General features: G+C 32.6%; 1 protein-coding gene across 4 annotated transcripts in view; it reads left to right on the forward strand.

Annotated features, from left to right (window-relative positions):
* Positions 1–27,087, forward strand: part of LOC140059626 (SRSF protein kinase 1-like) — a 51,040-nt gene that overhangs the window by 8,525 nt on the left and 15,428 nt on the right. For all 4 annotated transcript variants that reach the window (XM_072105616.1, XM_072105619.1, XM_072105617.1 and 1 more), the window contains 6 exons: positions 13,996–14,129; positions 18,077–18,185; positions 19,392–19,479; positions 21,934–22,021; positions 24,099–24,205; positions 24,654–24,816. In XM_072105616.1, the coding sequence (XP_071961717.1) occupies positions 13,996–14,129; positions 18,077–18,185; positions 19,392–19,479; positions 21,934–22,021; positions 24,099–24,205; positions 24,654–24,816 (689 nt within the window). The remainder of the gene's footprint in view (positions 1–13,995; positions 14,130–18,076; positions 18,186–19,391; positions 19,480–21,933; positions 22,022–24,098; positions 24,206–24,653; positions 24,817–27,087) is intronic.

The following is a 27,087-nucleotide window of genomic DNA, read 5'->3' on the forward strand; positions in this document are numbered from 1 at the left end:
AATGGTTGATTAATGAACAAATTGCCATGCACAGAGGAAAATTTCATTTTTAAATTTTGATAAGCAATATTGCTAATCAAACTGATTTTTTAGTCGAGAAACATAGTTTTGTATTTTGTATTTTTTGCTACACAATTTTAAAAATCTGTAGCAAAAAGGTTGTTTTGTATAGCTTTATTATTCCCTAATGTAATATTAAACTATGAAAATTCCTGTATTGTTTTCATTACGTTAAATAATAAATTGTTAGAAAAGCTTGGGACCCATGTTATCTTTGTTTATCTATGTGTTTAGTGAGCCGTGGAGAACCTTAAGTGGGTACGGACCCCATCTTTGTATATCGTTAGGAAAGTCCCAACTTGGGACCCATGTTATCTTTGTTTACTGTGTGTTTAGTGAACCATGTCGACCCTTAAGTGGGCACGAACCCCACCTTTGTATATCGGTTAGAAAAGTCCCAACTTGGGACCCATGTTATCTTTGTTTGTCTGTGTGTTTAGTGAACTGTGATGGCCCTTAAGTGGGCAAGGACCCGCCTTCATATAATAGTTCATGCCCTTTCTATTTAGTTGGTAGGAGCATGCAGAAATAATTGGTTGGAGGTTAAATTTTCGATTTAAACTCTTTAATAAGTGTCTTTGTAACCCCACAGAATTCAAACAAGGAAGTTTTTAACAAAATTCTAGAGGGCTGTACCTACATTTATTGAATTATTAATAATAACAAAAGAATACATATTTTTTCCCATTTGATCTGTGCATTATATACACAATATCGTATCAGCATATCTATCAAATTATGTATGCTTTTGTTTTTCTGAATACATTTGTTATAACTTGTCTTTACTTTTAAACTTATAACTGGACCATTTTGAAAAGCAGTACTACATTACTGAAAATGTAATCTAGTTCCAAAGAAAAAAATAAATAAATAAAATAAATCTAGTATTATAACAAAATTAGATGTTACTACCCTGAACTGCCTAGTGGTCTAGTGGTCTGCTTATCAAGCAAAAGTGTTCAGGTTTGAATCTCATAGATATCTTAATAAATTAATCAGTTTCCAGTATAGCAGAGTTTTCCTACAGTATCTATCTATCTATCATGAAAAAAAAAAGATTTTTAATAGGTATAGAAACATGTCAAAAATTGTTTGTATTATTTATTTGTCTGCAAATATTGTTGGTTTTATTTGTAATTAGTTCCCTTCATTGCATCCGATATCAAAACAGTTTGTTCACAGTGTAATAATTAGTAATAAAGTCAATCAGCACTCGTCGCTAAATCTTGCACATACATTCAAAGGGTAAAGTCATAATGCTGAGAGATTTGATTAGTCCTGGATGCGTCGAAGACCTGCCCACCTCAACGCTCAATTTACTCATTGGAGAGTCCAAAGCCATTATCCATTCGAAACACTACAGCAAGGTAGAAAATCAATTTGTAATCATATGACTGAAGATAGAGAACGATTTGAGAAAGTAACGTAGATTTGAGATTGGTAAACGCAATCACATTGTAGTCTGGTTTCTGGCCTTGTTGTGAATAGGTATGCCGATGATTACTCTTACTGTCAGGTAAACATATTTCTTGCTAAAAACTTGTGTAGATATATCAAGGAGATTCGGAGGAAATTCTGGTAAATTAAAGACTAATATTTATAATTTATACTAAATACTATACATCTTTGATGAATTTTGAAATCATGGAACTCAACAAGTGTCGCTGTTAAATGTAGAATAAATAATTATGTTCTATTTTGGATCGTTTATGTATAGTAACATATTCTGGAAGTCTCACGGTATTTTTAGTTTATAACGACCATGATAATGATTTATAGCAACTATGATAGATAGAATCTTTATAGGAATGATAATCACCTCAGTTTTCCTTTCATGTCATAATTGTAAAACCTAACATATGTTTTATACTGTACTGTAGATTTGGAATTTTAATTGCTTTAATTATTAATAAACATGATTTTGTAATATTAAAATCTGTATTTTTTATTCCAACAACATATGTTTTGTGCATGTTATGATGAAATTTAAATCATAAATGTCTAGTTGATTTTTTTCTTTGAATGTATTGTTATTCTAACATATGCTGAATAAAAGCAGGTTAGAATTCATGAACTTGACCTATTTTCAATTTTCCTATTAGTGTCAAATTGATAGTATTCAATCATGTGGTTAAACATCTGGAAAGTAAACAATGTTTTTAAAACATTAAAAAAAAAACCAATGTGGGGGAGACTAATAAATATTATTTGAGGGGAGGGAATCTATTTTCCAATGGGATAAATACCCACCCTGAATATACTACAATATGAATGCAGTTATTTATGATTTGTTGTAACTTGTATTTTTTTAAAGTTCTTCTTAGGATAGACACGCCTTTTTATAACCTCCTTGTAAACAGGTCAACTGTACCTAAAAATAACTACCGTACTGACGCGGGTATAAGCCCATACTCGGGTATAAGCCCACCCCCGACTTTTGACTAATTTTCATGAAAAATGAGGCACTCGGGTATAAGCCCACCCATTAATTCGAAGATCTACAGTGTGTGTCGTAATACATTATTTTGCATTTGGCGACATCCATACACCGAATATACTTACCTTTGATCATAACCAAGCTAGGCTAATATACGCTAGGCCATATGAGGCCTAGCGGTCCTGTTTTGTTTACACTCCATCGCGGTCGAAGATCGCTTCACACACGACGCTACATACAAGTCGCCAAAACGGAAAACCACTATTTGGTATCGGCTGCCATAAACAAGCTTATTAAATTTCTTTGGTACATTTCTATTTAACGAACATTGTATACTTGCTTTTCTGCTTGATAAATTCTTGTTAAATTGATGTTTAAAATAAGATATTCTACGATAAATTACACGAACTAATTTTCCGACACTCTACACCTCGTGTATTTAGAGGCAACGTCGTACACGTGAGGGCGCTCGCTCGCATGGTGGAATACACAGTGTACATATGTGCTGTTTTTGACGATCTGCATTTTTGGATCCTCGGGTATAAGCCCACCCCCCAAACTTGACGTGATTTCATGTTCGAGGGGGGTGGGCTTATACCCGCGTCAGTATGGTAATAATATTTGCACAATCCCCTGTATTATTGCATGCTCTGTCTACACTATCAAACTTTCTGTGACAAAAAAAATGTGATGTGCCCATATTGACATGATGATGTCATATCACTACCATATTTGGGCATGTCGCCACCATATTTGGGTACATCACACACTTTTTGTCAAACTAGTATGATAGTGTAGACAGAGCTTAAAGATCTTCCTACACTGCACACCCTAAAGTCTATTAATATACCGAGCCACTTTGTTTGAATCTAGAGACAGTATAATCAAAATCGACTCCCTTTGCCCCTCCTCTCTTATCCTTTCACTAGCTTAAACAATAATAAATAATCCCCAATAGTAATAAATAATAATGTGTATCGTAGGCCCAAGCAAAATGGCGCCATTGTAACTGGACTTGATAATTTTGTTTGTTGTGTAATCATTCTCCACAATACACATGGGTGATGTTTAGTCTTAAGAATCGTGCGTTACATATTATAATTTATTCGTCTGATATCGTTTTATTATGTAGCTAAAAATTAGTCTTGTTTCTGCAATTGGTGTTCAATTAACGGAGCTTTAGTTACAGTACTTCTAAAACCAAAAGACAATATTTATTCAGTACAATTATTTTATTGAAATTGAAATTAAGTAGGAGGCTTACAAAAGGAAATACTTCATAATATTTTTTATTTGTGCTTTATTGAATAACGATATTTAAAACAGGCCGGCAAAATACAGTGGAATTTTCCAGATAAAGTGTGTACAATTTTATGATCACTATTAAGCTGGTTGGATGATGTGACCTTATCTCTTTATTAATAGCTGCAAAAGAAGTGTCGGAAAAAGTAGGGCATATTGTCGTCGTGTTTAAACAGCAAGATTTTCTGATTGTCAGTTTCTGTTCCATTCCACTACATTGTTGTTCAATTAGTGATGTTTTTTAAAAAATAGACTAAAAATATTTAGTTTGGATGGGAGGAGCCAAGTGTTGGGGGAGGAGCCAATTATTTTGGGAGGAAACAAATGTTGACAGTAGGAAGAACCAAATTTGTGATGAGACCAATATTGTGACAGGAGCCAAGGTTTGAGAGAGAAGCAAAGTGTTGAAGGCTTTGGTAGGAACTGTTATAAGAGCTGGCAGATTTTATGAGAGGAGTATCCAGGTTGCGAGTGGAGTCAAGTGCTATGGAAGTAACCGAGTATTATCAGAGAATCCAAAGGTTGAGAATAGCCATAATGTGGGTGAAACAAGTTTATGGGAAAAGCAAAAATGTTGTGATCCTTTGTATCCGTAACATTTTAATTTTAAGTCATCAACCTTTTCACAACACAGTAATAAATATATAGTATTATAGATTTAAAAAAATGATCAACAGATATTATATAATATCAAAATATTTTTCAGCAGTAATTTGAAAAATCATCTATGTCGACATTTTGCTTTCTTTTTTTCATTATGAAAAATACCATCATGATTTTATTCTTTAAAAAAAATAGGATTTTGCCCATTTGGAACTTGATGATATAGTTATAATAGATTCTGAAATGTCTCATCATCAGTATTTTGAGACAAATAGGTAGTTAAAATTCAGCGATTCCTTGCAGTGTCTGATCTGTGTTCAATTAACATTTTCTTTAAATGCCACGCTGTATAAATAAATTTAACAAGTGACGCAGCATTCAACTGACAAACTGAAATACATTGTTTGGAAACAAATTTAATGTCTAGCACTAGTAGCCAGTCGAAGGATGTGGACTGTATAATACATATATATATTTAGAAAGTCTAACAAACAGTACTATAGAACCCCTATTGGGGGGACACTTTCAGGGGACAATAAAGTGGCCACTCAATAGGAGTGTCACTTAAATATTAATCAATCAATTAATCGTTCCATCGCGCCATTCCAACAGCCGTTTTTTTTACCATATTTAATGAGGGTGATCCATCCAGCAATTGCTGATCATTAGGGACCCTCAGAGGTTTACAAGACAAACATACTGACACAAGATACCTTGTCATAAACAAAGTCTTATTACAAGTCTTTGGGAGTGGAGTGATTTGGTCCTTAGAAAAAAATCCTGACATGTGACGGGACTTGAACCCAGGACCCTTGGAGTGGTAGCCAAGCATCATAACCACCAAGCCACAACTCCACAACGTGCTCATGCTGCTGCATAAAATATCAGAAAATGAGGAAATCAATATGTATTGGCTGTAGCGTTAAAACATATATTTCCCCTTGTTTGTTTCATTGTCAAGTATTATATTCCTCTTAATAAGGATGAGTTGTAATATAAATTATAATTTATTTCCCGCCAGGTTTTGGATACTTTTTTGAAAGTTTAATTTTGAAATTGCTTAAGCCTAAGGACTTACAGTAATCACAGATAAATTATTTGAAATTCCTTTAACTCAGTTTTTTTCATTTTTTTACTCATTTAAACAAATTGGTTTTGTAAAAAAATTGATTTTCAAAATTAGGTCATAGATGTATCACATAGTACAATCTGTAATGTTATCGTTATTAATGGCCTGGTCTCTCTTGAGTGTGAAAATATGTCCTTGACATTTGTAAAAGTGATAAAGATTACAGCTTCATAAAAAAACATAACTTTATTATCATTTTTTATCTCAACATTACAGTATACACCGACAGTATTCTACATGTAAATCACAATATTCTCTGTTTCAGCTCCTTCCCAGGACGCCGTAGTTAGTAATTAAACTTTATTTCAGATGGCATAAAATATAGTTAAAAACGAATATTAACTTCATTCTTAATGTTATTCGATTCTTTGTAATCCTCCCAACAGATTTAACTTACTGCGCAAGGGTTCCATAATGTCAAACACAAAACATTTTAAGATTCTAATAATAAAATAATAATAAAAAAAAATAAATAAAAAAAAATTTAAAAAAAAAAAAAAAAAAAAAAAAAAAAAAAAATAAAATCTAGTTTAAAAATAAAATTATGTAATGTAGTATTTGTTGATGAAGAAAGCAAATCTTTAGTTCTCCTAGAATGAGTTAAAAATAATGTTTTATTCATATTCATAATTATTATTACATAATTTCTGATTATATTATACAGTGATTAACAAAAATAACTGTTGATTTAATTGGATTTGATGAAATTTCAATAAATATTTTTTCATTTCATTCACAATATCTAGTTTAAAGTTATATAAATACTATTTGTTAATGGAAACAAATCTTCAGTTCTCATAGAATGAGCTAAAATAAAAAAATTGCTGAAATGTTACATAATTTCTGATTATATTATACAGTCATTACCGAAAATAGATGTTGATTTAATTTAGATTTGATGAAAACTATTTTGTTTGTTTTATCTTAAACACATTTTGTTGATGAAAATCTGAACTTTCTTTCACCGTTGCGATTTACAGAAACGAGCAGTAACGGCAGGTGAAAAACTACGTAAAGTTCTTGTCCCACATAGAATTTATATCTACTGTATCGGGTTTCTGCTCAACCCCCTGTCCGTTCCACATTTGGAGATAACATAGATTCTATATTTTTGTTTTCCGTTTACCGCTCTTCTGTGTAAATTAGCCTTTACATGTACTATAATACATTCTGTATGCATTAAGTACTGTACCTCGGTATACTGTACAAAGAGCTCTAGACAGAACACAATTGCTGTTAAAATTTCAACAGCATAATAGACCTTAAAAGGGTAAACAACTCTAGAATACTTTAAGTGTCATTTTTTAATTTATTTCGTCAACAAAGATGCGTTAAATTCGTGTGTAAATTGAGAGAAGCTTATTTTAGCCTTTTGAGAATTTAATAATTAAGTATCTTGTTTTAATGCAAGGTAAACATTAAGTTGAAGTATGTATTGTCAATGTTATAATAAAACAGTACATGTCAAGCGTTTTTTTATTTCAGGTATAACAAATTTACAAAAAGCAGACAAAAGTCTGAAAATATTGTATTAAAAAGATTGAAACATGAAAAATGATGGATCAAAAGTAGACAAATTCACAGAAAAACTGTACACTTAAAATTTAAAAATACAAAAATACAAAAAGGCATATTTAAAAAAAACATTAAAATGTAACAGTATTGCAAGTTTGCGTACAGTGTGCACTTTGACCAAAAATTTGGACCGAAAAGAAAATTATTTATGTAAAAAGACATTAATTTAATATATAAATATATAAACTGCAAATTCAATTATTTTTTTTCAAATTTTTTCAAAGTTTTCCATGTTTTGGGGGTACAATACATCTTTAAGTCAACCCCTATTAAGGGGACACTTTGGTCCTCCTGAATGTCTCCCCTTAATAGGAGTTTTCCTGCAAACATGTAGTTAGTACTGTAGATAGTGTAAAACTACAGTAGTTTGTATGTTTCATTGTTGATTATGGCACTCTTGTTAGATAACATCGACTAAAGATTATCCTATTATTTATCAAGATATTCAATTATGCATCGTGAGAAACCAAGTGTTTATATTTTGAAATCTAAACACCCAGGCAAAACGAGTGTTTTATTATCAGCCGAGCGGCAGGTTTAGCAACGCTCGAATGCTCTCGGTCGTGACAAGTGTGAAATCAGAATCCAATTAAATGTTTATCCATGCGTGAAAACAAAACATTAGTTTAGGCTTTTACTTTTAGGTGTGTCATACTTGTCAAGGGCATGAATAAACAATTAACCCATACTTGGTAATCTCTCAAAGAACACTAATAGGCAATTAAGTAAATGATTATGTTATGCTATTAAATAAATTCATCTGATTCCAAATATAATTAACTGGGAAAATATTACCTTACATTAAAGTAATATTTTCTCAGTTTATTAATTTCAACCAAAAACCATTGTCTGACATACAATTTAAATATGTTTTGCTTTAAATTTAAATAATTTATTTTTCGATCCAGTTTTTGGACAAAGTGAATAACTATCATCTGACATGTCCCTTATATTAAATTGTGATGTCCCAAATTAGGAGTTCTATAAATAAAATATAAACTTGTAAGTTTAGTACTACAGTATTAACACTACTTTATTGAATTATAGCAACTATACATAACCTCTTCAATGAACAAGAATTTTATATCAACTTGCCAAAAATCATGTTAAAAACCACTGTTAACTATGTTAAATCTACATTGCTACATTAAGTAAATTGAAAAAAAAAGGGGGTTAGTGAGTTTTTCGTAATAAGCTGTGTTTATCAGTTGATTTTATTTTATACACTTTTACTATATCTTGTTTTGTATTCATTTGTGTAAAGTAATGATCTACTGTATGTATCGATGTAAATTGGTGGGCGGGGGGGGGGGGGGGGGGGGGGTAGGATAGGGGTTGATAGTTGCTTTTGCCTTTTTTTTTACTTTTCTGTTAATTGTTATATTTTATATTGTGAAGGATGCACCTTTGTGCTAAGTGTGCCACCGATCTAAAGGTGTAATTCCAAATAAATAAATAAATAAATGGGCTGGCCCAAACTGCCAGAATGTTTAGAATGCATTGTAGGATACATCTCATCATATTGTGAGTCTGAGAGAAGCTTCATAAGCTAGAACAGACAATTGGGAAAGTTGCCGTTGTAGAATCAATGTTCTTGTCATAAATAATCGGACCATCATAGCACGCAAAACAGTGCATACTAATTAGGTACGAGTTAAGGGAATGTGTGGTTTAATAATCCTTCTTCTATACTAAGTACTATAATATTAAAGGCACTACTGTACTGTATAGCTACTACACTATACCATTCTTTGATTAATTTCATATCTAGCTTTGAGTTATTCCATTTAACTGTAAAGATACAAATAAATTTGTTTCTTGATCCAGTCTCTAATCTTTAACTTTCACTAATTCGTTTTCCAATTCAGACGTACAGTAGAAGTAGTTATTTGAATACAAGATAAACAAAATGCTTTCTATATATGATTTGCCCTAGATTTTATGAACTATTAAAATGTCAAATCATTTTGTTCTTGTGCGTTTGGTCATAGGAGGTACTTAAATATAATCGATATGATCAGAGATCGAATGATGTTTTTAGAAAAATGAACTAAATCTATTTAATTTACGAATTTTAATTGTTGGAACTTTTGTTACAAAGGAGATATAGATCATTTTCATATTTATAAGTTGAACATGAAACATGCGTATTGGAATAAACCTAATAAAATTTAAAACTTTAGCAATTGAACATTAAATTATTTTTTAAAACCGGTTCTTTGCAAATTTAAGCCTGGTGTACTTAATATACAGTGTATGTTAGAGAATAACGTTCTTGATAAGTATAGTTAAATACAAGGCTTACAAGAAATCCAAATGTATCTACGTATATTATGATATTGGTTATACAGGCTTTGTAGCTAATTGATGTTGACAGAGACTTAGTAGGGGTAAGGCAAACCCACATGTTGCCTTGATAAGGCTAATTCGGATCAGCCTCGGCGAGCACCATTCAGATTCAAGAAACAGCTACGTAGCACTGTCAAAGCAGTTATCGTGACGTTGCCAGCCCATAATAATAGGTCAGTCTGGTCAAAGAGATGAACACAGTGAACAAGTTGTTGATGGGGCGTACCATTACCCTCATAACATCTGTGGAATGCAATTTAATTACCCGTGATTAAAACAGACCATTTATTGTAACCTGACATACAAATTACATAACAACATCACCACATTATAATACATTCTGCCAAGTGGTTTCCATGTGACAATTTTCTTGGGAAGGAGTATACAAAATTATTTTAATAGTAGAAGCAATATGTATCATAACTTAGTTAAGTTGTGGAACGGGAGGTGGTCTATGAAACATGGTGAAATCTTATTTTAAAACCCCATGATTTCCCGATAACGTGCCTAGTTGTTACTACCTAATAATATGAAATTCAAAAAATTTGTCTGTTGCAATTTTGTGAACGATTTTCTACTTAAGATCGGAAACAACTGTTATTTTTAGTGAAATGGGTGAAGTGATGTGCCTTAGAGCGGCTAATAATTAGGTTTTGATTGTGTTGGGAAATTTGATACCGGAAATTTATTCTTGATTTCAAAGTTTAGCTTGGAGCATGATGATGTCTGCGTGATATTGTAAAGTATAAGAGTCACATTATATATGTACATAGTCAAACTTGAACCATGTTTACTTTATTTTATTTCACTGGAATTATATCGACAAAAAGGTAATTTTTATTTTATTATCCATAATCAGAGATGTACAGTACTGTAGCAAGAGAGGTTGACTGTAAAGCTCTGTCTACTGTACACTACCAAACTAGTTACTAGAAATAGTAGTTATATAACATCATCATCTCGATATTTGAAGAGATAACGACAATTGAAATGAAACTACAAGCGTCTACAATATTTCGCCTTTAGTAAATTTGACAAATTTATTTCTCTAATGTTGTTTTGTAACCAGGGTAAAAAAATACTTGCCATATCTAATAGATATGGGGGAAAGGATTTGACTTTGTAAACCAAATCAAGATATAGAAGTTGATTATGCAAAACTTGGTAATTCATTATTTACAAGATGTTATAATAGACTGGTTTAAACTAAGAAATGATTATAATGAGGTATTGTGGTATAATCAAACATTTAAATAGATAAGAAAAAAGAGAATGACGATTGAGATAATGTGACGTCCTCAAACGTCTTTGGTTTTTCTACTTTTTTTTTAAAGTGATGTTTGTAATGTGTTTGATAAAATGAAAAAATAAATGTTTTTGAAAAAAAAAAATATCATTATCACATTTATTTGTCACATAAACTTTGATAGTGTTGCATAGCTTAAGGTGCGATGCTTTTAGGAACCTAGTCTCAGTTGTATTGAGTGCGTGGGGAGGGGGGGGGGGGGGGCGTTGAAAGGCCTTGAAATTAGGTTTTGACTCTGTACAATTACAGTATATCCATGCATATGATTTTAATAGTAAGATGACACTGACACTACAGTACTCTATAATAATACAAAAACTCTAAAACTGTGCTATTTTTAATTAAAGTTGTATAATGTATATTTAAAAAAAGAAAATATTTTGCTTTTTGTTACAATGCTTATTCTATCTAGAGGGCTGAACTTGATATAAGTTTTAAATTATTTGTAGTCCTTCCATGATGTTATTATTATGTTACATTATATAAGTTTGTGATGTAAAAGAAATAGGAAAAATACTGTAACCTTGAGTAAAATGTGCAGCTATTTCAAAAGATAATCCCACATTAAATATTACATTCATTCTGCTGACAAATGCATTAAAAGTATAATTTTTATAACACAAATTATTAGATTTCATAGTTTGTATGCAGATGAGCCGTATTTGACCTTTTGAACTTGTAAATTAATTGCCTGTCTGCCAAAATAATGTGTTTCATCAGTTAGGAGGATTAACATGTTGTTTTGCAGTACACAGGTTTCTCCGAATCGTGTATGCTAACAAGTCGCTTGTGTCATCGTATCTCATTAAGCTAAAGGTCAAGTATTCTTAGCATATTAGTTGCGGAATGATATTAATGACATCTTAAAGAGAATTAAGATTGTTATTGACTGTTTTGAGTTTGTGTTTACTCGTAACAAAAAGATTTGAGTTGATTTTTAAGTGGAAAGAAATTAATTACTTTTGTCTGTTATTTAACAGTTATCTCATTAAGATTTTGTCAAAAACAGAATTTGGAATTAATAGTTTTTAACAAGTCAATAATATTTATCGCAGATAGTTGATATCGCAAGAAAGCCACAATGCATAGTGGAAATGGATTGAGAACAAGAAAACAATAAATCGCTGTATGGTGCCCCCATTTCATTCCCATCATGCATCACAAAATCCATTCATCGTTATCCGTGATAACCTTGTTAATTTATTAAAATAAACTTGACCTTCTAATTCAAATGTGTTTGGCAGACAGCAATAGAATGGATTATACATGTATTACACTGATTTTCATTGTAAAATAGAAAATCTATTACAAGAGGTATTATGAGCTTATTGAATATAATTAAATTATTCTGGAAAATACTGGTATTTAGAATTGAAAGGTAAAAATAACTTGCTTTTAAAAGCCATAGTGGGATAGTGTGTACAGCAGAAGTGTACTTTTGAAATATAAAAAAAGGATTGGATAATACCCAACAAAGAACCATGTTTCGAAGCTAATTATAAATTATATGAGATAATGTTTTATGAGCGTTTATAGTTGACGGTACTACTGTGCGCTTGCAGAAGAGTAGATATGTCGCTGCTTTACCGTGACAGTTTAGAATTCATTGCAGAAGTTATCACAACGCTGACTAGTTTGTGAGTATGTGCAGATGTTTGTACAGTAGTTTTCTCCTAACATTGTTTTTTAATCATCTTTTTGGGTATTTACCTTCATTCCTTTTCTTCCACTACTTATATCTTGCTGTATTGTTAATAGATCAGACTGAAAATTAATGTTTATGAGATGACATGCTATAATACATGGTCAAGCCTAGTGGCTGAGCGGTTAAGGCAGGAGATCCATACAGTACAGTAGTTCCGGTAGTAGAACAAGTCTTTTGGAATAAGGACTTAAAACGGGAGGTCTAGTGCACACATCTGACTCTGATATGCAAGGAGCCCAATGCATCATTTGGAAGAGCAGGGGGTTACCCTAGCCTACTTACTGTACTTACTTAATGGAGGGTTACCCTAGCCTACTTACTGGGGCACAGCCTCTGCCATTATGGACTGATATGTGTTTTGTTTGATGAAACCTCGACACAAAGGAATCCTTCATTTGTTATACTGTATGTGACATAGTCCACTGCATACACATCTATTGTGAGGCGGTTTGCTCAGCTTGGAATAGCAGTATATAGCAGTTTATTATAATATCGGACGATAATTATATTCTTGAAGCAGAATTGTTTATTGAATGTCACATTATAATACACAGTGCACTAATTATCACAGTGTTGTATGCATGGGGAATATGGCAGTATTTATGTCAGTCAATATTGTTGATTAACGAATACAGTATGTAGGTCATCATAGTGTACTTTAATCAGTGGTTAATAATAATAATAATAATAATAAGATTTATATAGCGCGCATATCCACTAAAGTGCTCTTTAGTGGAAAACCATGAAACATATTAACCTTAAACCTAAATACAATTGATAAATTTGACAAAAACCGAAAAAATAAACAAGACTAATCGAACCCACATCACTGCTTCCATTTCCCAGCAATTTAAGGTGCATAGACCAGCCAGTACATAACTCACAGGTGTTCTCACCGATGTGGTTATCTAGCTTAAACCTGGATAAACCAACAATAGCCTATCTCTCTGAAGAGAGGAATAACATTGCGAAAAGAAATTTAAAATGATACCCCATGGGATAATGAACTAATCTAGTGGGCCACACCCACCTAATATCGTCTTCATATGTTTTCGTATTCGTTGTGTGTACGTCTATAATTCAAAGAAAAGATTGGAAGCGGCCCTCAGAGAGTATTTTAATACCTACAGTATTGTAAAACATGAATATTACAGTACATTGATGGGGCTTTCATAGTATGTTTTCTGTTATAAAGATGTACAGTACATGCATACAATACACTGTGTTTAATACTGACAGTGAGATTGCAACAGATGTTGTTGTTGACAGTTTTGACACATTTCTGTCACTTAAGATTTTCATGATTCATAGATATTTTTTTATTTGTTTTTAATATTTTTTCACATGTAGAAAATTGTTCAAATATATTTAAATTTAAAAAGAAGTGCAGGGATATCACAATAAGTAACAATTAAAAGTCATAAGCCGATGTACGATGAACAATATATTAATAATAATTATATGTTTTGATGAATGTTTTATATTGAATAAATATGCACTGTATTGAAACAATTATTTTGTTTTTTCAGCTCTCGTAAGACCAACTTGGCCGAGGATTATAAAAACAAACATTGCGATGATCAGTTCTCGGAGGAAGATGAGCCAGAAGAATTACTTGGTTCTGACGATGATGAGCAAGAAGATCCTAAAGACTATTGTAAAGGTAAGATGGATGGAGCTTAAGCTCTGTCTACACTAGTCTACCAAACTTTATTTGACAAAAACAATGTGATGTGCCCATATATGGGCATGATGTCATTTCACTACCATGTCTATTTCGTGCCTAGCTAGCTTACCTGGATAAACCGACAATAGCCTGTGCTCTCCAGAGAGAGGACTTAGATACGAAAAGATATATGATGACGTTGGAACATTCCCACATAAGGGCTTGGTTTCGCACTAGTCCATTATGGTCCAGGAGTATTCTAGGAACTTTAACTTTACGTATCTAAGCCCTCCCTCTGGAGGGGCTATTGTCAGTAAGCGGCACTCATAGACTACTAACACCACTATTGGTTTTTGTAATTTGGGCACATCACACTTTTTTTGTCTAACTAGTTTGATAGTGTAGTCAGAGCTTTAGGATCATTTCAAAATTATTCTACTGCAGTTGCTGCAGTAATTACATTTTGTTGCTACAATTGGTGAGCAAGCTTTTCTTGTGCAATCATGCACATTGTTTATTGAAATAACTGAGGTTCATAAACTCCTACATTGAAACATACATCATAAAAATCATACATGTACAATTATATTGTTGTTATTGTATAACTAACTATTAAAAGCTGATTGTATAACAACAAAGTATACCATGTTACTATTGACATTACTAGTTGCTGTGGAAACAACTTGCTTTATCTTTATACAAGCTATTGGCATTGAGAAGAATCAATATTGTTGCTTGTATAACTATTGAAAAGTATTTGATTAATCAGTTTGCTTGTTAATTGAAACCTCTTTAGTTATGTTTGTTTAATTTTTTTTTCATAAAGTATTATTATTGTGTAAATAATGCACTTATTTAACAACACGTCTAAAGGGCCTGATTATGCTGAGAAAACAAATTGGTGGATTACTGTACATAGTAACATAGGCAAAATAACTGGTTAAACTTTTTTCTTAAGTAAAGTTAAAACGTTAACATTCTGAAAAAAGTAGGGCAACCATTATGATTCTATATTTCAAACTGTATTTCCTTATCTTCAAAGTTAAAGTGGGATTAACCCAATAATCGTAGGCATTTCCCGATATACAGTCCTATACTATATTGTGTACAGTAATTTCTCCCAATTGCTAATATAATAAAGAACATCCTGATAATATTATAAAATTTATACTAATCAAAACCTATTGTCGATATTTAATTTATCAAGTTAGAAGCTCTGAATTTATCAACATCTTAGCTACTACAATAGTAGTTAATGTTTCTATTACCTATTTGAAGGATTTTAAATTAATTTTTCTCTCTTTTTCTAAACAAAATTGCCGACTCAAATAACAATAACATTTCTTCTAAAACTCTTACGTACAGTAGACAGCAGTTTAAATACTAAAATAAATTTATACTCAACAGCAGACGTCGATGTGATAACAAATAGTATTTTTTTGGTATTTTAATTTAAACAGGATTTAGCTAACATTAGCAAGTGAATCTGCTAGTAGTGTAGTAGCTACATAAACAACTTTAAGTTGTATCCGTTTGTTCACTTTTCCTAGAAATTCATTTCTGTGACCTACATGTACATGTGGAAGTCGTGTTTTCTCGCTTGAGAGTTAACTTGGATTAAAATAAATAATTTTGTTTAGCCATACTTGAATGATTAATACATTTTTTTTTCAAATACTGTACTTGGTTATTAGACTACCCAAAATTTCAGTATTTAGACCACCTCAAATTTTGGTATAGACCACCTCAAATTTCGGTATAGACCACAAATTTTGGTATAGACCACCCCAAATCTCGGTATAGACCACTCCAAATTTCGGTATAGGCCACTCCAAATTTCGGTATAGGCCACCCCAAATTTCAGTATAGGCCACCCCAAATTTTGGTATGTACTCAGGGCTCGAAATTTACTTTTTTTTCGACTAGCAAACTTTGCTAGTTGTAAAAAAATTAACTAGCAAAATCAGCAGCATAACTAGCAATCACAATTTTTTTTCGGTAAAATAGTTAAATTCTACACAAATCTGAATTTATTTAGGTGTAGACCTAGACCTAGCTTTTAGGTGTAGGCCTAGCTAGCTAGGCAAAGCTGTAGTAGTAGTAGCCAAATTAAAAAAAGATCAAGACATGCTTTCATGCTAGCCAAATCAAGGGCGTTTCGGCCTATGGACGATTCGTCCCGAGACGTTTCGGCCCACTTTTTTTTAGGTCGAAACTTTTAAAATTTGAAGCGGAACAAAATTGACTAGGCCTATGTATAAAATATTATTGCCGATGACAAAACTGAGTTTTATATTGTTTATATCCAGACGTAATTAAAACATTAAATTTAATTGCCACCGAGCGAAATTGGTAGGCCCTAACTAATCCGTCCCAAGCTACGCCCGCCTCACTCCGCCATCTCTCGCGCTCCACTCGTCTCTATTCAGGAAATTCCCTATCGCACGAGAGGCATGATGTTGGAATAATAGTGGGCTGATCAATAGTTTGAAAACAGCTTACGGCATTTCTTAAGTGAATTTTTATTCAACGTATTCTTCTTTGATGAATCCTTTGCTCATTGCTATGTAAAATCAGTAATTAAAGTTGTGATGCGAAAGTGTGTGTAATTTAATTCCACAGGTAAACAATATAGGCGTAAGAAAATCCATCGCACAAACAACAGGACCTCGTGGTGTGCCGAGGAGACGTTCTTCTCCAAAATTGGAAGAGTCCATTAAGTGGGGGGGTGTTTACTATTTACGAATCTATTAAATACGCGCTTCGACCACTGTGTAGGCAAAATATTTATTTCGTTAAATCCCTAAATTGATAATCGCGTATTCTGTAATCAGGTGACTGATGATGTAATCCTTAGCGACGTACTAAATGCACATGCTTTTGTGTTGGGGAAAAGCTTGCTGTTAATATAATGCACATCGTTAACAACTATGCTACCACATGATTCACGGTGCTATTCGCGTTTCCTTGACGTAAATTGGCGGCGTGTAAATGAAACAATTGTTTTCACCAAATTGGTTCCTATTAGCCGTTGTCGACATAGCAATTGGCGGCTAACGTGGCTAAGCTAAAAAGTATGTATTTTTTCAAAAATTACACTAGCAAACATTTGCTAGTTATGAAATTTTCAACTAGCAATTATCAAGAATCTACTAGCAAAATGCTAGTTTGCTAGCGTGAATTTCGAGCCCTGGTACTGTATCACCCAAACGTGTTTATAGGCCATGCAAAATTATGCATCCAAGTAAATCCACAACTATACCTGTACCACTAAATTTTGGTATGCACACTATACTATACATTATTTGTATAGGCAGCCTCATGGATAGTTAGCGAATCTGCGAATCTTTTCATGGACCACAGATTATCTAATTCAAATATCCAGCTAAACATGTTCATGAAGTTTCTATATTCCTAAATTATTGCTGATACTGTATATATCAATACTTGATACCTTTAATTGTATCCATGTATTCTATGTTTGGAACGTCTTATGTTACTGATGGTTATCTAGATACCGTGGTAACTTAGTAAAGCAATTAAAGGTCAGAAGAAAATGATCCAAGGTCAACATAAGATCTTTGAGATGAATGTAATATCTTTTTTAAATTTCACAATTTATAGGATGTTAAATCATTCACAACACAACATACAATAATAATATTAATACATTACCGTGTCAGAATTATTCTACTGCACAGTAAAGCTACATTGTAATTATTACAAGCTTTTTTGGGTAAAAGTCATACAGATTGTATGTAGTGGCTTGAACTATGTTGAATCTAAAATCATTGTAGAAAGATGTAGTTACTTTAGTAACTGCAGTAGAAATGTTATGACATGATCCCTAACTGTAGCATTTATTTATGTGTTTGTTTTCAGTTTTGAATGGTATAATAATAAACAAATATTTATTTACAATAAACATGATTTTTTTTTAACAGGAGGATATCATCTAGTGAAGATAGGGGATTTATTTAATGGAAAGTACCACGTAGTGCGTAAATTAGGCTGGGGACATTTCTCTACAGTATGGCTGGCATGGGATCTCAAGTAAGTAAAGATCTGTCTACACTATCAAACTAGTTTTTTTGCATAAATATGGTAGTGATATGACATCATCATGTCCATGTATTGGCACATACAGTACACATTTTTTTGTTACATAGAGTAAAGTTTGATAGTGTACTCTAGACTGTAGAAGATTTCTATACCAGGAATTAGAAGATTTCTATTCTATACCACGAATTAGTAGAAGATTTCTATGCCTAGAATTTTGAATTCATACTATTATTAATACACAGTACAACCCATACTGTACACTGCATTCAATATTTAAAAAAAAAAAACAATCTTAAGTAAATGGTAATAAATGGATTGCTGTGCTTTAAAATAACATTTGTATCATAATGCATCGGTATTCAATGACGCAAATGAGAATAGCCTTGACAATTCCGAACCTGTAAGCGTTTTTCCGCATCTTATAATATAACGTTATTAATACGTTTTTGTGTATTCGAAGACGGATTATCAATTGCATCGCTTTACTTAAATATTTGAATGTTGTCAAATGAATTATGTTTTCTATTTGACAGATATTTTAACTGTATACAACTATTGTCTACAATATCAAACTAGTTTGATAAAAAAAAGTGTGATGTACCCAAATATGGTAGTGATATGACATCATCATGTCTACAGTATATGGGCACATCACATTTTGTTGTCACATAAAGTTTGATAGCGTAGACAGAGCTTAAGGCATAGGTATAGGCATGTATGTTCCTCAATGTTAGAATGTGATATTAAGGTGTAATTTGTCATGTTTGATATCAATAAATTAAAGTTTATTGTGTCAAGGCTAAATTGAAATATATGTGAATGATGAAACCTGGCATGTTTTTTCAGAACAACATTAATAACATTTATAAAGCAATCATTTATTAAAATATAATTGACTTATTAAATTGAACTTAGTCAATATTAGCAATAGACTCACTAAATAAATAACCGTTATTTTGTGTTGCCGACAAAAGTTGCACAATACCAGTTAAACGGCGTTCTAACCGCCAATCATTTTTCATCAGATTTGTCCTGTTTCTGCTCTTAATATATATTATTAATCGATCGATCGATTTCGCAGCAGAAACATGACCCATGAGTAAGGCGTCATTTTATTCAGTATTAGTTTCAAAGCCTTTACTTCACTTTTTTTGGTTTACCATACCTGCTGAACTTTTACCCCTTTTTTCAATCTAGGGACCGCAGGTATGTAGCACTAAAGGTTGTCAAGAGCGCTGCTCACTACACGGAGACGGCAATTGATGAAATCAAATTGCTCAAATGCGTAAGTATTTTTCACATACTTGGAAAAAAACTGATCTGTCGCTAAATCACCATCAATTTATTGATTGAAATATCAATGCTGTCACATTTTGTCTGATAGTTGAGATTGACAGAAATTGCAAATTTTTCAGTATGTATCCATATATTATGAGAGATGTAATGTCATTCAAAAATACATACAACAAATATGCATTAAAATGTTATGACTAATGTCTTTATTTCCATTGCATCGAGCACTTTTGCCTACATGACTTGGTTATAGCTTGCAACATACTGTTACTAAACATATGTATAAAGCATGTAAATATAACACTGCATTATGTATACCGTATATCATTTATGAAAATACTTGTACAGATTATGTTTTGAAAATGAAAATGTTTATTACATAAATTATTGTTTAGTAGATTGTTACAATTGTTTGTTAATGTTCAGTTATGCATACATCATTTATGAATTGATTCATATTAAGAAATATATATCATTTTTTTAATAAATGATAAGGAATATATTGTTGAATAAAATTAACAATGATTCTCCTTGGTTGACTGAATAAATAAATATAATTTAATACATCTGACACAAGTTTATTTATTTAAAAAATAATAATAAATAATAAAATACACTTAGATGTAAATGTACAATAAAAGACTTATTAATACAATGACAAAATGATGGTCCATTATTAGAGGTTCTATCAATTAAACTGTCTCTTGAAAGAGGTGTACATTATTATCTTGAAGACATACTTTCTTCTTTACTTAAATTATAGTATTTATATACGTAAGCCTACATTTGCATCATTTGATTTCGTCAGACGAGAAAAAAAATTGAACATGTTTGTCTAACCAACCAGCATGTTTGTAAGCCAAGTGTGAAATTGATAACGGATAAAGGTGGCGTATTATTACACCTTATGTCAGTGGTTAGCAACCCAATACGAACACTGGCGATACATAAAATCCACAAATAGCAGTATTAAAAAACTCTCTGGCCCTGGGCATAGCCTGTAGAACCAATATGAGATGTGTATTAAATTAGTAATGTAAATATACATTATATAATTATTGTGAGGTTATGTGTACTACCGTTGTTTCTTATCCTGTCCGTCAAATTAAAATAAATATATTGTTAGAGCTCTGACATTGCTTGACTTCCTAACGAGTAGTTATATTTGATTTGTTTCCATATAATTAGTTTTATATTTAATTTAAATTATGTAGTATTTTTAGCCCTGTTTTTTTTTATAAAAGTATAATATTTACCCCTCCTTTGGTACACTCCAATTCATTAGGCACTACTGTTAAGGGGACAGTTTTGTCTTAAACGAACAAGGGACAATATAACACACCGGTCAACGCCTATTCGGGGTACACGCCTAAATTAAAGGGACACTGTTTTTCATCCTGACGTTGTCCCTTTAATAGAGGTCCTACGGTTGAAAATAACATAAGATGAGATTGGCTGATTTTTACACAAAGAATATATGTATCTAGGTCCTTCTAGGATGGCTTACCAAGCGTTAAATTACTTTAGCATTTGTTTTAAAATTCAAGTGTATTCCTTGTACAGTATTGATGATGTTTGTCTATAACTCATAATTAGTAGACATTGGAACTTTGTTTGATTCATTATGTAAACTTATTTTGATATTAGCTTAGCTGATTGTTAACATTGCCATTAACCAGGACGTCCTATTATTACTCCCAATCATGCTCGAAATCATGCCTAGGCCTAGTTTAGCCATCATAACAACTTCTTCCCTAGTGTCCATTAAACGGTACCGTTTTGAACCACTAATGAGAAACCTGGCTAGACAGAATACAAGATTGTTATGCTTAGCAGTTTATATAAAATGTGTTATCATTCTTAGCCTGTGTGAACAGGGTTTTGATGTTTTCTTCACCTGGCACCCTTAACCCTGGAGTATTAACAGGTGTCTATCTACGAAAACATGGTTTAGTTTTCTTCTGGCCTTAAATGTTCCTAGTCTTCTACACATGAAGAGAGAAGACGGTTTATTTGTATTAATCTAGAAATATTTGTAAAATATTTTTAGTAATAGTACTTAGTATAGTACTTGTGTTGTTTGTTAGCACGATAGTGCCTACAATTTTCAAGTTATTCTGAATTTTTCAGTGTAAATGGGTACATACTTACAGAACATGCCTATTGAAATTCAAGAAAATCGGTTCATTAATAACTTCACAAATATAAAAATAGACAAATTTGTATTCTTTATTCTTTAGCCGAAATATCAACATGTGAAATATTTTATCAAGTACTTCACTCAGTTTCTGAGTGCTTTCACATCTCTGTTGGTTCTATGTGGGTAATTTCTCTCCCTCCCACTTTCCTTATGTCAGTTTCTGTATCGTCTATGCCGTATGAATACATTAGAGGCCCATTTTTATAGTAACTTGCTTATTTTCATTTGATTTATTTATTTTTTCAGGTGCGGGAATCTGACGAAAATGACGAGAATCGTTTAAAAGTAGTTCAGTTACTCGATGACTTCAAAGTTTCCGGTGTCAACGGAACACGTATCCTTTCGTATTCAGTAACAGTTTCAATGAAATACAAGACCATATGCAAACTGTTTTATGTTTGTTCAGATTAATAAAATCAGACATTTTGCAGTTTTAATAAAGTTATGCACTTCTGTAAAACCAAAAACAAATTTAAGTATTTTTTGCTTTAAATTAAATTTTTTCAGGTAAATAATTTTTCTTTCGATCCAGTTTTTGGTCAAAAAAGTGAATAATTAACTAGAACTATTATTTGACAATTAAAATGGCATATTAAACGAAAAATGTGAAAAAAAAAAATTTTTTTTGTAGGACTAGACAATATATCTTTGAATACATAATTTGAATAATAATACTTGAATGATTCTAATAGGGAACCAATATTTAGTCATTGTCTATTGATAATTACATAATTTTTCATTAACAATACTCCAAATGTGTGCTTTGGCTCCACCACATGTTGTGTTTAAATCTTGTTGGTAATTACACAGCAATACAAACTTTTGAGATGATCCCCAAACTTTATATTCATATTCTTATGTATTAATACTTATGTTTAGTCTCGTCTGTGCTGCTGCTGCTATATTACAATATTGGAAATGTGTATATGTTTTGAGATTCTACTATATCCACTATCTATTTATACAGTATGTCACTGCTTGATCTAAACTGTTTAAACATGAGATTAAAGAAGTTTAATCCTTTTAATTCATATTTAATCTTTAAGGATTATTGCCCTGGTCGGTTTTAATACTATTAATGGTGTTTAACTGTTTGATAAATTAAATTGCTCTACATAAAGCATTCAGGGCCTTTAATCTTTTTATCCTGTCTATTTAAACCTGTAGAAGCATTCACTGCTGTCTACACTATCAAACAAAAAATGTGATGTGCCCATATATGGACATGATGATGTCATACCACAACCCTATTTGGGCATATTACTACCATACATTTGTGTGCTAAATTAAATTGCTCTACATAAAGCATTCATGGCCTTTAATCCTTTTATCCTGGCTATTTAAACCTGTAGAAGTATTCAAGCTCTGTCTACACTATCAAACTTGATGTTACAACAAAATATGATTTGCTTTTATATGGACATGATGATGTCATATGACAACCGTATTTGGGCATATCACTACCATATTTGTTTGCTAAATTAAATTGCTCTTCATAAAGCTGTCATGTCATGGGGAGGGATGTGGTGGATCTGTCCTGGGTCTACCCCTAATTCTGAGCACTTACACCCTAGTCAAACTGCTTATTATGAGCCTACTAAAATATTTTTGCTGAAGAAATATTACATAGACGTCTTTGCTTATTCAGTTGCCTGGCACTCAAATGTTGTTATTAACCAATCAAGCTTACTTTAGAATTGCCAAGGCTTCCTGCAATTAGCATATTTCAAATTGGCCGTTTGTTCCAACTGACAGTTATCAAAAGACAAATCATAACTATGCATGATTTATCTTGGTTTATTCTTATTAACTCTTCTTAGCATACGGTTTTTACTAGCTTAAGTACTCGTATAAAGGAAGAAGAATTGATCTTTTATTTTTCCACCAGGATAAGTACTTAGAACGCTAGGATTGGAAATAAAAGGATATACATGTATTTTTTTTGACATTTTATTATTAAAGGCCAATTTACACAGACAAGTAGTAACGGTAAAGTGTGTAGCTTGTCCAATGTCAAATCTGTGTCTAAAGAAGGTTTCCACTCAACCACCCACAAGCCATTTTTGTAAATGGTCATAAGAAATAACATAGATTATGCTTTTCAACATTTTCTGCGCAACAAATGTGTTACGCCTAAAGGCCAAATAACACAGATGAGCGTTAATTATAAGTGGTAAGCTGTAAGCAGAAAACAAAATTATTATATTCAAAATTATATTATTTAGGTTATTTCTTATGACCGTTTACACAAAACGCCAAGCGGATGGGCGGTTAAGCAGAAACCCGCTCGGGAAACTTATCACACATACACAATTTACACAACTGATAATAAATATGTTAAAAATATTCTCTTTCACCTAGATATTTTTTATATAAATTTTTAAAATATGATACTTAACACAATTTGTCAGATGTATGTATGGTGTTTGAAGTGCTTGGAAATAATCTGCTGAAACCAATCATACAATCTAAGTACATGGGAATGTCATTGCATATTGTTAAGAGTATAATACGACAGGTAAGATTCTTAATACACATTAATTTACAATTTATTCACGTTTTTATGGAACGCCAAATGGGCAAACTTGAGTAGTTGTTGTTGTTTACCATGTTTTAACATTAGCCTATAGTAATGTATAATGTAATATATATTGATTGAAACATCAAGAAACTCAACAGTTCTTTTCAGAACTATATTTACGTGGACCGCAAACTTTATATCAACATAGTTTTATTGTTCAGCAAAAATAGCAAAATGAATTTCCATTTTAAGTGAACCGATAAAAATTAATGTCTTGAATCTTGTTTTGTTGTTGAAATATTGACCTAACGTTTGTGTAGTTGGCGTTGTGCCTTACCATACTTCCAAGGCCCTGTAAATGAGTATTTTTAACCCTTTTATGTTTCTAGACTTTCTACCGTATCCCTGTGTATCATAATAATTATTTACTTTTTATCAATAATAGGTTTTAGAAGGTCTAGATTATTTACACACGAAATGTAAAATAATACACACGGATATTAAACCAGAGAATATTCTAGTTTGTGTGGATGAACCGTATATAAGGAATTTAGCACAGGAGGCAAAGGAATGGATGCAGGGGGCTGCAAAACCTCCCATCTCTTCAGGTGAGTTATTTTATTATTTTTCTATTAACTTTTGTTTTATTTCAATTAAAGGAAGTGTATCACACTTGTTGACTAAGTCTTATTTGAGGCTTAGGGAGTAGTTTTAAAGTTGTAGGTTAAAACCCTGAGACTAGATGAAGATTGAACTCAGAACCCAGGGATAGGCAAGAAAGCATGGTAATAACAAACCTACCACTACAATTTTACTAATAGCAATACGCTGTGAAAGCTACAATAGAAGCTCTCCGAACTAGACTAGTCTGTTGACGCTGTGAAAGCTACAATAGAAGCTCTCCGAACTAGACTAGTCTGTTGACGCTGTGAAAGCTACAATAGAAGCTCTCCGAACTAGACTAGTCTGTTGACGCTGTGAAAGCTACAATAGAAGCTCTCCGAACTAGACTAGTCTGTTGACGCTGTGAAAGCTACAATAGAAGCTCTCCGAACTAGACTAGTCTGTTGACGCTGTGAAAGCTACAATAGAAGCTCTCCGAACTAGACTAGTCTGTTGACGCTGTGAAAGCTACAATAGAAGCTCTCCGAACTAGACTAGTCTGTTGACGCTGTGAAAGCTACAATAGAAGCTCTCCGAACTAGACTAGTCTGTTGACGCTGTGAAAGCTACAATAGAAGCTCTCCGAACTAGACTAGTCTGTTGACGCTGTGAAAGCTACAATAGAAGCTCTCCGAACTAGACTAGTCTGTTGACGCTGTGAAAGCTACAATAGAAGCTCTCCGAACTAGACTAGTCTGTTGACACTGTGAAAGCTACAATAGAAGCTCTCCGAACTAGACTAGTCTGTTGACGCTGTGAAAGCTACAATAGAAGCTCTCCGAACTAGACTAGTCTGTTCACTATTTTGTTATTAATATCACTATCAAAAGCTTTGTCTACACTATCAAAAATATATGAATTGTCATTGTGACTTCGTGGAGAGCGGACGCGTTTTGGATTCGCTCCGCTAAGCTGCTAACTCCATGTAAATTGAGCAGCGGGTAATATGAATACCTAAACCTCCACGCCCAGGTGAGGCATGCATGCAATAGTTACCGAGCACGCTAAACATACTGAAGATACAATTGTACTGAAGGATAACTAATCGAATACAATATGGCAACAAAAACTAGATCAAAAGCGGACAGTGAAGACAAGTTGGACACAATTATAGGGAAACTAAAGAAACTGGAAATACTCGACGCCATTAACGAAAGGCTTGTCATTTTGGAAGAGGACTTCAAAAACATGTGGCAGAAGGTTAGGGATATGGAAGCATCCCAAGAATCACTACAGGCTAATTTAGATGAAAAGGCAGACTCGCAGGATATGGAAGTACTACAAAATCGGGTAGACGAACTGGAAAATAGGCAACGGAGGAACAACATAGTTATTTTTGGCATTCCAGAGCAGTCGGAAGGTAATAACTGTTCAGATTATATTCTAGGATTCTTTAAAACATACCTGAAAGTGGATAGTAATAGGCCTATGGACATAGAACGAGCTCACCGTACCCCGACATTCCTGCCCACAGGTGGTAAACGAGCCAAGTATCCGAGGCCAATACATATTGCCTTCAATAAATTCACCGACAAAATTAAAGTAATGAAGGGAGCTGTAAACTTGAAAAACAGTCCCTTTTCTGGAAAAAAAGTTTGGATAACGGATGACTTTACCCCAAATCTGAGAATAAAGAGGAAGCGGTTGTGGGCCAAACGTAAGAGACTGTTAGAGGAGAAACCCGGCAGAAAAGTTTTCTTAAATTACCCGGCTGTATTAAGAATTGTAGAAGAAGACGGAAGTTCGAGACTAGTGCAGTAAAATCTGTCTGTATAAGGCTGTAATTTAACTTTAAAAACATAACTCTGTGTCGCTATATGATATATTAATTTATCCAACAATGTACTGATATTGTATGTATGCCTGTTAGGGGTATATCAGTGATGATTGTATTGATACTTATCTTTTTTCGCTACTTTTTTCGTTGCTTAAAAAAGAAAATTAGGCTATTATTATATTTGAAGAGAATTTATGTTTCGGGGGTATGGAAGGGGGAAGGATATACCGGGTTTTTTTATCCTTTGTTGGGTGGGTTTTCTTTGTTTCTCTTTTTTTATTTTATTTTATTTTTACTCTATAACAAAAAAAAACTGAACACATATGCTAATTTTAACACGAGGTATGATCGAACAATTGGTAATCTGAATACAAAAGTAATACGCATTGCCACAGCACAGGGCTATTTTGGACTGCGATTACATACAAATTTTACTTTA

The sequence above is a fragment of the Antedon mediterranea genome, chromosome 9 (genome assembly GCF_964355755.1).
Source record: "Antedon mediterranea chromosome 9, ecAntMedi1.1, whole genome shotgun sequence".
In the NCBI taxonomy this organism is placed as follows: Eukaryota; Metazoa; Echinodermata; class Crinoidea; order Comatulida; family Antedonidae; genus Antedon; species Antedon mediterranea.